This window comes from Perca fluviatilis, chromosome 9, assembly GCF_010015445.1.
Source record: "Perca fluviatilis chromosome 9, GENO_Pfluv_1.0, whole genome shotgun sequence".
NCBI classification, from domain to species: Eukaryota; Metazoa; Chordata; class Actinopteri; order Perciformes; family Percidae; genus Perca; species Perca fluviatilis.
In genome coordinates this window covers 5160663-5173492 of record NC_053120.1, presented here as the reverse complement: position 1 = coordinate 5173492, position 12830 = coordinate 5160663, and the positions used below count along the sequence as shown (strand labels likewise).

General features: G+C 41.9%; 1 protein-coding gene across 10 annotated transcripts in view; it reads right to left on the bottom strand.

The window, feature by feature from the left end:
• LOC120566192 (phosphodiesterase 4D interacting protein) overlaps positions 1–12830 on the bottom strand; it is a 177366-nt gene that overhangs the window by 28383 nt on the left and 136153 nt on the right. For all 10 annotated transcript variants that reach the window (XM_039812496.1, XM_039812497.1, XM_039812495.1 and 7 more), the window contains 3 exons: positions 11942–12308; positions 5025–5260; positions 3205–3253 (listed from right to left, as the gene is read on the bottom strand). In XM_039812496.1, coding sequence (XP_039668430.1) covers positions 3205–3253; positions 5025–5260; positions 11942–12308 — 652 coding nt within the window. The remainder of the gene's footprint in view (positions 1–3204; positions 3254–5024; positions 5261–11941; positions 12309–12830) is intronic.

Sequence of the window (12830 nt, the reverse complement as noted above, 5' to 3'; positions counted from 1 at the left end):
GCCGATGATAACGCTTGTGTGTTCCTCCCCTTCAACACGACCCACAGGAGCGTTTTCCGTCCTCATCTTTTTATTTATTTATTCAACTTTTATTTATCCAGGTAAGTCGATTGAGAACAACTTCTCATTTGCAACTCACACAGTTCCACATTCATACCTGGAAGCTGCCCAGTACAACCACAGTCTGATCTGCTGCCACTGAGCAGCTCCACTGGAGCGGTTGGGGTTAAGGGCCTTGCTCAAGGGCACCTCAGTGGTGGTGATGAGGGAGGGACAAAGCGCTGTTCTTTCACTTTCCCCACCCAGATTTTTATCCTGTCGGTCTGGGGATTGAACCGACAACCTCCTGGTCACAAGCTTGCTTCTCTAACCTTTAGGCCACCACTGCTCTAAACCAGACGAAGTTTTCAAACTCGCCGTTTAACATTGTGAGCGGTCACCATAGGCGGCGATACCCTGGGTGCTCCGGAGCTCGAGCACCCACGGAAAATACTGAGCACCCTACGTGTGCCAGACTGCCAGTAGGCTACCTTCATTTAAAATTAAACACTGCAGTTGGTGCTGAGTGGAGCATCTGTCATAGTGTGATTGGTTATGTCGCTGTCAGTCCCCTGCTCCATATCCTATCCACCAATCACAGGGTCTCTTGGATGAAAATGCCTCTTCAGTGACCCCCCCCCTCCATCCCACCACTTTACAGTGCGTGCATGTGCATTAGGTAATCAGAGTGAGCCTAAAAATGGACAGATTTGTTATTAAAAAAGCAAAACCTAATGAGGCAAGTGCATCGACGACATCCACCACCAGTGCCCTGTCAGAAGCACTGATTCTTAATTTCCCACGAAGCTGATCGCGGCTACGTGTCAGTTAAACTTCTCATCTCCAGTCCTATCTGTATTTGTGAGAAGTGGCGCTGTCCTGATTTGAAAGATAGCCTACTTTACGGCTTTATTGTCGAGTTAAAGGACAATTACGGCGCAAAACTAACCTAGGGGTTAATAACAGATGTGTACCCACTCTGTCGTTCTCTGGGACATGTTTTCATGCTAATTGAATGGGTTTGTAGCTTGAAACAAGCTAGCGCGGGCCGCTGATTAGCTTACAACGCTAGTATTCGGGGCACAGGGGAAATAAAAACAAATTGCTGTTTTATACCACTAAAAAGGCTCAAAATATCACCACACTTCCACGGTAGCTTAATGAGGGTCCCTACATGTTAACCGAAGCCTGTATACGAGAACACGACTGTCTTTATTTCCCCGAATACTATCGTTGAAAGCTAATCAGCAGTCCTCGCTAGCTTGTTTCAAGCTACAAACACATTCGATTAGCATGAAATCATGTACCAGAGAACGACAGAGTGGGTACACATCTGTTATTAACCCCTAGGTGCGCCGGAATTGTCCTTTAACAGGCGTGTGTGTACAAGGTTTCTGAAATGCAAACATATTTTGACAACTTTTTTTTTTTTTTAAAGGGCGTGTGCCCGTGAGCACCCACGGAGGAAAACATGAATCGGCGCCTATGGCGGTCGCAAGTTGGTTATGTTACGACTAAAACACAAAAACGACTTAAAAACGCACCGTTTATTTCTTATTTAAACGGGACCCCGGTCTCCTGGGTGAAAGTCCTGCCTTTGTTATGTGTTTTCGTTATACTTCCTCACCTTACTTCCTGCCTTTCTCCCGTCGTAACTACTACACCCACTAGAGGGCGCCGCGACTATGAACGTAAATACGAGAGTCGTAATTGCTGCTTGCATGGGAGCATTTTTCGGTGGACAGACTCGCTGAAACATGTCTGTCTAATGATGAATGGATCTGATTCCGTCGGTCCCGATTTGATGACATTACCAATTAGGTACAATACCAATTTTATTAATCGGCATCAGAGGACTCAAACAAAGACTGACTGTTTTAAACCCAGCCCTAATTATTGGACTACAGGCTTTTCTGTTCCTCTTGCGTAACCGTTTGTCCTGATCTCACTTGTGCTGTCGTTTTGTCTTTCTCTTCTTTTGTCCCCCCATCATCTCTCTCTCTCTCTCTCTCTCTCTCTCTCTCTCTCTGTGTCTCTCTCTGTGTCTCTCACTGCTGTCTGCCTAATTAGCTAACCAATCAACCGGACAGTTACAAGTCCTCGCTCGGACATCAGCTGACCGCCCGCTGGTCACGACTCCCCAGCTGAAATAAATAATGAGTTGGATGAGTTGGATGAGTTTGGATGGGGGGTGGGTGGAGGGCTCTGCCCCGCAGGACTTTCTGGTTTTGTAATGCAGTGATGTCAGAGCGGCTGATTTTAAAAAGTTGCTCAAGGGCCCAAAGAGACGTCCTGTCTTGCCAGCTGGGACCAGCAGCAGGAAACAAGGCTCTGTCTCGGTTTGTAAGACAAGACGCGTGTGGCAAAAACAAAGATTTTCTCACCAGTTAGCACAGAAATGCCTTCTTCTTTGACACTGCTAATGCTTGCTCATGGGGGAATTACTTGAATTGTTGGGGCTTTGTAAATTGTAAATTATAGAGTGCGGTCTAGAGCTACTCTATCTGTAAAGTGTCTTGAGATAACTCTGGTTATGATTTAATTCTATAAATAAAAATGTATTTATCAGCTACAGAAGTATCTTTGTCATAATACAGACTGCCTGTGCCTATAGATGTGTATCCAGCGCTTTCATTAATGAACCCATCAGCTGTCAGTGATTATCCTGTGAGATCATCGCTCGTTATCCAGCGAGCATCTGATTATTCTGCCTGACATCGGCCCCAGCGCCACACACACCAATACTTTCCATTGACCAACATCGAGCCTGCTGTAACACAGAACAACAGAGACACACACACACACACACACACACACACACACACACACACACACACACACACACACACACACACACACACACAGACGCACATGCACACAAACACACACGCATAGACAGACACACGCGCACACATGCACACACATACACAGACACACACACACAGACACACGTGCACACATGCACACAGGAACATAGGCGCACACACGCACGCACACACACACACACACGTATAGACAGACACACAAACACACACACACACACGCACACACACACAAACACACACACACACACACACACACACACACACACACACACACACACACACACACACACACACACACACACACACACACACACACACACAGACGTAAATGAGCACTGACCGGATGGCGAGCAGCTCTGTTTTCTCATCTGGATCTTCGGGATGATCTCCTGTGGGAGACATAATAATATCCTTTGTTTTCATAAATTGAATCAGAGCTGCACGATAGGAGGAAAATATGCGATAACGTTGTTGAACAACATAATAACGATATTACGTGCGATAAATAAACAGATATTAATGCGTAGCTACTCAGTTCTGCCTTTCTGCTGCGTTCAGTGTCCTGCTAACCGCTTGTTGAATTAAAAAAAAATACTTTCCAACATTTGTTTATTAGTGAACAACAAAGGGCACAAATTAAAAACAAAAAGAATGATATTAACATTCAGGATTACAGTTTTCTACTGATAATCTCTTTTAATTAACAAAAATTATGTCGCGTCCCAACCCCAAAAGATACCCCCCAATAACCCACACGTTAGTGTGTAAATACAACACATTTAAAACACTAACAACTAACATAAAAGATGTTTGTACTACCTTGCGAAACCTCGAAAAGTCCATATGTATAGCCTGGAAAACCTTTTGTCAAAGCAATTTTTGTCTCAATAAAATCATAAAAAGTTTGACTTGGTGTAAAAGGAGAAAAAAAGGTGATATTCTGGGCTGGGGTGTGGAACAGCTGCCGACCTGCCATCTGATGACATCCTGCCCTCACGTTCGGCGTAACTGCACTGCGGGCTGGCGAATTTCTGAGCACAAAGCTACCCGAAGGCAGAGGCGGCGGAGCCTCTACGCTAACAGAAAGCAAGTATAACGGCTTCCCCACTTTACTTCCTGCTTTCCCAACACACACACACACACACACACGCACACACACACACACACACACACACACACACACACACACACACACACACACACTGCTTTCCCTTGTCATAACTACTACGGCCACTAGAGGGCGTCGCCATTAGAAACCTAAATGTAGGTCGTAATTGCTGCTTGTACAAACAACCTAAGGGAGTGTTTTTGGAGGACTGGCTCCTTCCGCAATGTGTTTATTGAATAAGTTGATGTCGCAATGATGATGATAAAAAACAAAAAATTTATTGTGCAGCCTTATATATATATATATATATATTTTATATAAATATTTTTTTTTAAGATAATTTTTTTGGGGCATTTCCCTTCATTCTTGAAAGGATTCTCGATGTTTTTGTCACTTTTTGCGTCTCTTTTGTTACTTTTCCCGACGTTTTTGAAGCTTTTACCGATGTTTTTGAAGCTTTTACCGACATTTTTGAAGCTTTTACCGATGTTTTTGAAGCTTTTACCGATGTTTTTGTCACTTTTTGCGTCTCTTTTGTTACTTTTTCCGACATTTTGAAGCTTTTAACCGATGTTTTGAAGCTTTTACCGATGTTTTGAAGCTTTACCGATGTTTTGTCACTTTTATGCTCTTTGTTACTTTTCCGAAGCGTTTTTTGAAACGCCGTTTTTGAAGCTTTTACCGATGTTTTGTTTTTGAAGCTTTTACCGACGTTTTTGAAGCTTTTACTGATGTTTTTGAAGCTTTTACCGATGTTTTTGTCGATTTTTTTCTGCACTTTAAAAAAATAAATAAAATAATTTCACTTTTTTCAACGTTCTTTTATAAAAAAAAAATTTAAATGCTATAAAATTGAATAAAACACCCAAATTCGATGAAAGCAGTGAACTAATAATTTATTTTACCTGTGAAGAGTGTTCAAGTTATTGTTTTTGACAAGCTGGTTGAAAGAAACCCAAATTTCTAAAGAAATTTTACATAGAAACGTTTTGGAAATGGGTCAGATATGACCCCGAGGACCACAGGAGGGATGATAAAACCAGAACACTCACGTCCGCTTATCTTTGCGGCGACTCGCTGCGCCAGGGCGCCGCTCTGAGCCAGCTGCTCCCTGAAGCTCTGGCCCATGTAGTAGTCGATGTCGTTGGCCCTCAGCAGCTCCTCGAAGGCCTTGGTGGTGTCGCCCAGGTGCTGCGTGAGGATGTTGCACACGCCCCGACCCTCCCTCAGCCGCTGGCGCAGGTGGGACAGCTCTCGGGCCTGAGCCTGGATTAGAGTATCGAATTTACTACACAGAGAGGAAGAGAAATGGGGGTTACATATTAGAAATCGGAACAATCTGTGAGATGACATGAAAACTAAATAGTACTTTACATCAGTGGTGGAATGTAACTAAGTACATTTACTCAAGTATTGTACTTATGTACTGAATGTTGAGGTACTTTACTTGAGTCTTTTCTTTTCATGCCACTTTCTACTTCTACTCCGCTACATTTCAGAGAGAAATACTGGACTTTTTACTCTACTACATTCATCTGTTCCAGCTTTAGTTACTAGTTACTTTAGTTACTCCGCTAAATTCATCTGTTCCAGCTTTAGTTACTAGTTACTTTAGTTACTCCGCTACATTCATCTGTTACAGCTTTAGTTACTAGTTACTTTAGTTACTCCGCTAAATTCATCTGTTCCAGCTTTAGTTACTAGTTACTTGAGTTACTCCGCTACATTCATCTGTTCCAGCTTTAGTTACTAGTTACTTTAGTTACTCCGCTACATTCATCTGTTCTTTAGTTACTAGTTACTTTAGTTACTCCGCTACATTCATCTGTTCTTTAGTTACTAGTTACTTTAGTTACTCCGCTACATTCATCTGTTCCAGCTTTAGTTACTAGTTACTTTAGTTACTCCGCTACATTCATCTGTTCCAGCTTTAGTTACTAGTTACTTTAGTTACTCCGCTACGTTCATCTGTTCCAGCTTTAGTTACTAACTTTAGTTACTCCGCTACGTTCATCTGTTCCAGCTTTAGTTACTAGTTACTTTAGTTACTCCGCTACATTCATCTGTTCCAGCTTTAGTTACTAGTTACTTTAGTTACTCCGCTACATTCATCTGTTCCAGCTTTAGTTACTAGTTACTTTAGTTACTCCGCTACATTCATCTGTTCCAGCTTTAGTTACTAGTTACTTTAGTTACTCGCTACATTCATCTGTTCCAGCTTTAGTTACCAGTTACTTTAGTTACTCCGCTAAATTCATCTGTTCCAGCTTTAGTTACCAGTTACTTTAATTACTCCGCTACATTCATCTGTTCCAGCTTTAGTTACTAGTTACTTTAGTTACTCCGCTACATTCATCTGTTCCAGCTTTAGTTACTAGTTACTTTGGAGTTACTCCGCTACATTCATCTGTTACAGCTTTAGTTACTAGTTACTTTAGTTACTCCGCTACATTCATCTGTTACAGCTTTAGTTGCTAGTTTCTTTAGTTACTCCGCTACATTCATCTGTTACAGCTTTAGTTACTAGTTACTTTAGTTACTCCAGCTACATTCATCTGTTCCAGCTTTAGTTACTAGTTACTTTAGTTACTCCGCTACATTCATCTGTTCCAGCTTTAGTTACTAGTTACTTTAGTTACTCCACTACATTCATCTGTTCCAGCTTTAGTTACTAGTTACTTTAGTTACTCCGCTACATTCATCTGTTCCAGCTTTAGTTGCTAGTTACTTTAGTTACTCCAATACATTCATCTGTTCCAGCTTTAGTTGCTAGTTACTTTAGTTACTCCTGCACATTCATCTGTTCCAGCTTTAGTTACTAGTTACTTTAGTTACTCCGCTACATTCATCTGTTCCAGCTTTAGTTACTAGTTACTTTAGTTACTCCGCTACATTCATCTGTTCCAGCTTTAGTTACTAGTTACTTTAAATACTCCGCTACATTCATCTGTTCCAGCTTTAGTTACTAGTTACTTTAGTTACTCCGCTACATTCATCTGTTCCAGCTTTAGTTACTAGTTACGTTAGTTACTCTGCTACATTCATCTGTTCCAGCTTTAGTTACTAGTTACTTTAGTTACTCCACTACATTCATCTGTTCCAGCTTTAGTTGCTAGTTACTTTAGTTACTCGCTACATTCATCTGTTCCAGCTTTAGTTGCTAGTTACTTTAGTTACTCCGCTACATTCATCTGTTCCAGCTTTAGTTACTAGTTACTTTAGTTACTCCGCTACATTCATCTGTTCCAGCTTTAGTTACTAGTTACTTTAGTTACTCCGCTACATTCATCTGTTACAGCTTTAGTTACTAGTTTCTTTAGTTACTCCCCTACATTCATCTGTTCCAGCTTTAGTTACTAGTTACTTTAGTTACTCCGCTACATTCATCTGTTCCAGCTTTAGTTACTAGTTACTTTAGTTACTCCGCCATTCATCTGTTCCAGCTTTAGTTACTAGGTACTTTAGTTACTCCGCTACATTCATCTGTTCCAGCTTTAGTTACTAGTTACTTTAGTTACTCCGCTACATTCATCTGTTCCAGCTTTAGTTGACTAGTTACTTTAGTTACTCCAATACATTCATCTGTTCCAGCTTTAGTTACTAGTTACTTTAGTTACTCCGCTACATTCATCTGTTCCAGCTTTAGTTACTAGTTACTTTAGTTACTCCGCTACATTCATCTGTTCCAGCTTTAGTTACTAGTTACTTTAGTTACTCCGCTACATTCATCTGTTCCAGCTTTAGTTACTAGTTACTTTAATTACTCCGCTACATTCATCTGTTCCAGCTTTAGTTACTAGTTACTTTAGTTACTCCGCTACATTCATCTGTTCCAGCTTTAGTTACTAGTTACTTTAGTTACTCCGCTACATTCATCTGTTCCAGCTTTAGTTACTAGTTACTTTAGTTACTCCGCTACATTCATCTGTTCCAGCTTTAGTTACTAGTTACTTTAGTTACTCCACTACATTCATCTGTTCCAGCTTTAGTTACTAGTTACTTTAGTTACTCCGCTACATTCATCTGTTCCAGCTTTAGTTACTAGTTACTTTAGTTACTCCGCTACATTCATCTGTTCCAGCTTTAGTTACTAGTTACTTTAGTTACTCCGCTACATTCATCTGTTCCAGCTTTAGTTACTAGTTACTTTAGTTACTCCGCTACATTCATCTGTTCCAGCTTTAGTTACTAGTTACTTTAGTTACTCCGCTACATTCATCTGTTCCAGCTTTAGTTACTAGTTACTTTAGTTACTCCGCTACATTCATCTGTTCCAGCTTTAGTTACTAGTTACTTTAGTTACTCCGCTACATTTGGATCCCCATTACTATTCTGGACCAAACAAATATCCCCTCGGGAGACAATAAAGTGTATTCTATTCTATTTTATCTATTCTGTTTATATTTGTTTTTCTGTATTTATTGTTTATTTCATATTAATGTTTAAAACACTGAATAAAATTATAAACACAACACTTTTGTTTTTGCCCCCATTTTTCATGAGCTAAGACTTTTTCTACGTACACAAAAGGCCTATTTCTCTCAAATATTGTTCACAAATGTGTCTAAATCTGTGATAGTGAGCCGAGATAATCCATCCACCTCACAGGTGTGGCACATCAAGATGCTGATTAGACGCATGCGTGATTATTGCACAGGTGTGCCTTAGGCTGGACACAAGAAAAGGCCACTCTAAAATGTGCAGTTTTACTGTATGTGTGTTTGTTCCAAATTCCACATTAGTGCACTTATTGTGGCAATAAACCCTTTTCTGAATGTGACTGTAGCTACAGTTTGGTCCCACATGATAAATGGGACATCGTGTTCCCATTCTGGTGTCAGTTAATCCCCCTCGGACTGTCATCTGAGTTTACATAAAAACATCTGTGGTTCAGCTTGATTGCCTCGGACTGATACTGATGGAAAGTGACGGATAACGCCTGCAGTGATGAACGGCTCGCTGTGCAGATGGAGCTGTGTCAGTGAGACGCTGATACACTGTCCTGGGTGGATCACACCAGTGTTTGGGAATGTTTTAGCTCATTTAATGGCGAATCCTTTGTAGTGTACAATCTCAAAAAGTGACCAGAAGCTTTACATACCTAGAACACAAAGAGAAACAGGTCTTTATTTAAAACTCTGTTCTATAAAGATATTTTATCATATTTTAGTAAGACGTCTCCCCTGTTTTCTGATATTCTTTTGATTTGGCTGCAAATTCAGAATTTCTTCCAAGTTCACGTTTTGATAAATTCAATATCATGTCCATTACCACGGCAATATTTCCATCAGTACAACATCAGAGTCATGAAAGCCTTTTTCTTTTACTGACATTAAGACAATAATTCTTTGCATTACAAGTTTTCTGAAAATGGTTATGTTTAAATATGCAAATGAGGCATTATCTAATGTTAACTTTCGGTGAATTTAAAAGAAATCTATTGACACAAATAGACAGAGTGTAGTAAATAAATAAACACCTTAATGTGTATTTGGGATGATTTTTTCCCACTAGTTGGAAAGAGAACATGTTATGCAAGCCAGCATAGCCCCCAAAAAATATATATTTATTTTGCTTGTAGTGTCTGTAGTGTTTACAGTAGGTGCTGTGTATAACACCAGAGTGTAACAGTGACTTGTAAAGTGAGTGTCTGCAGAATGCGCAGTAAGGCAGTAAGTGGTTAGTTTCAGAAGTAGTACCATACGTGCTGTATGCATGTCTTCATCAGAGCCCGCTCAGTAAAGGTGCTCTAAGGGATGTCACGCGTTTTTTTGGCTACAACATTTTTTGTCACATACAGCAAACATCTCCTCACTATCTGCTAGCTGTCTGTCCCCTGAACACACTGTAAAAAACATCTCCTCACTATCTGCTAGCTGTCTGTCCCCTGAACACACTGTAAAAAAACATCTCCTCACAAAGCTGCCTGTCTCCTGAACACCTGTTAAAAACATCTCCTCACTATCTGCTAGCTGCCTGTCCCCTGAACACGCTGTAAAAAACATCTCCTCACTATCTGCTAGCTGTCTGTCCCCAACACACTGTAAAAAAACATCTCCTCACTATCTGCTAGCGTGCCTGTCCCCTGAACACACTGTAAAAACATCTCCTCACTATCTGCTAGCTGCCTGCCCCTGAACACACTGTAAAAAACATCTCCTCTCTCACTAGCTTAGCTGTCTGTCCCCTGAACACACTGTAAAAACATCTCCTCACTATCTACTAGCTGTCTGTCCCTGAACACGCTGTAAAAAACATCTGCTCACTATCTGCTAGCTGTCTGCCCCTGAACACGCGCTGTAAAAACATCTCCTCACTATCTGCTAGCTGCCTGTCCCCTGAACACACTGTAAAAAACATCTCCTCACTATCTGCTAGCTGTCTGTCTCCTGAACACACTGTAAAAAACATCTCCTCACTATCTGCTAGCTGCCTGTCCCCTGAACACACTGTAAAAAACATCTCCTCACTATCTGCTAGCTGCCTGTCCCCTGAACACACTGTAAAAACATCTCCTCACTCTCTGCTAGCTGCCTGTCCCCTGAACACACTGTAAAAACATCTCCCTCACTATCTGCTAGCTGCCTGTCTCCCGAACACGCTGTAAAAACATCTCCTCACTATCTGCTAGCTGCCTGTCCCCTGAACACACTGTAAAAAACATCTCCTCACTATCTGCTAGCTGTCTGTCCCCTGAACACACTGTAAAAAACATCAAAAACAAACTGTGCCAACCTGCACCACCAAACATAAGAAACAGTCTTCCAGCCAATATCCGACAAGAGGGATTTGGGGGTGGGGGTTGGGGGTTAGTGCGTGTGCACATGAAGGGGGGAGGGTGGGGGGTGGAGGAGAGAGAAGCGTGAAGATGGAAGTTAGCTAGAGGAGAGCTGTCCTAGATGCGATATTACGAATCCCACTATGGCCACGCCAAGTCCCGCCCTACGAAGCAGCTCGATTGGTCGGGGTTAGGCATTTCACCTCGTGTGGTTAAGGTTAGGACAGCCGATTGGTCAGGGGCGAGCTAGCCTCCGTTTTGTTTGACAACACTTCCAACGTCAACAAGAAATTACATCACCCAACATCGCTTAGAGCAGTATTTCTCAAATGGGGGTACGTGTCCCCCTAGGGGTACTCTGGAGGACTGCAGGGGGTAGGTGTCGCCCTAGGGGTACTCTGGAGGACTGCAGGGGGTACGTGTCCCCCTAGGGGTACTTTGGAGGACTGCAGGGGGTACGTGTCCCCTTAGGGGTACTTTGGAGGACTGCAGGGGGTACGTGTCCCCCTAGGGGTACTCTGGAGGACTGCAGGGGGTACGTGTCCCCCTAGGGGTACTCTGGAGGACTGCAGGGGGTACGTGTCCCCCTAGGGGTACTCTGGAGGACTGCAGGGGGTACGTGTCCCCCTAGGGGTACTTTGGAGGACTGCAGGGGGTATGTGACATTTTTTGCAAAATGATTTTCAGTTACAAGGCTGTAGTTACTTCTACGTCTTTTTCTTCGCCTTTTTTCTAAGTTTTTGTCCCTGTTTTTGAAGGTTTTGTGTTGTTTGTTTTGACCTAGTCTTGCCTTTTTTTCTCTTGTTTGTCGCTTATTTGAATTTTTTGTCACTTTTTGTGTTTTTTTTTTCAAAGTTTGTAAAAATTTTTTTTAATTTAAATCAGCATTTAAATGTTGCTGTTGTTTAGTAAATCTATCGCTGACATTGCTGTATTGTTCCTCTTTATATATAGACTTAATTTTTTTTTCTACCAAAAACTATTCACACTGGTTTTATTCACACAAAAAACTGTTCAAAGGGGGTACATTATTGAAATAAGCTTGAGAACCACTGTCTTAGAGCACCTTTAAACATCATCAATGGTGAAACAGCAGTTGTCCCTGTACAGTCTGAATATGGAAACATCACAGTGTCTCCCGTTAATAAAATAAAATAAAGAAAAATTAAATTGTATTTCCCCGTCACTCACCCCGGCCAGGTGGCAGACTTTACGTCCTCGCCGACGGACTTGCTGCCTCCTTTCCTCAGCTGGTCCTCCAGTGCGTCCACGCGGGACGCCAGCTCCTGCAGGCCCCTGTCCGGGCGGGGGTGACGGGGCGACGCCAGTGGACCCCCGTCGGACGACTGCCAGCCCTCGTCGTCCTCCGACGCCTGGAAGGACCAGTTGACTTTGCGAGGGGTGGAGGGGGCGTAGTCGCTGGAGGTGGAGAGGGAGCGCAGGCGGCTCTGGAGGCCGCGGATCACCGCCTGGGAGCGGGACAGCTGCGAGCGGAGGTCCTCCACCAGGCGCTGGAGAGAGGACATCTCGTCTCCGTCGCCGGAGCCCTGGGGCGTTCCTTTAGGGATTGATATTGAGTGTTTATTTCTAATACGTTAAAAACAGAAACAGCAGGCAAGAAATAAAAACAACACAAATCAAAATGAGCAAATAACAAGACAATAAATGAATAATAATAATAATAATAATAATAATAATAATAATAATAATAATAAACAACAATTACAAAAAAGACATTTGTGACATCTGTTAACATACCCGAAAGGAGTGAGATGAAGTATAAACTTATTTAACCCTCTTGTTGTCCTCGGGGTCAAATTTGACCCATTTTCAAAAAGTTTCTATATCAGAACTTTGGGTTTTCTTTCAACCAAATTTTAAAACAAATTAACGTGGATGCTTCCTGTACGGAACGCTCTTCACAAGTTAAAAAAATTATCAGTTCACTACTTTCATTGAATTTGTGTGTTTTATTCCATTTTATAGCGTGTAAAGAAAGATTTATAATAGAACGTTGAAAAACGTAGGGAAAAAAATGTGAAGAAAGCACAGAAAAAAGTGGCAAAAACATCAGAAAAAG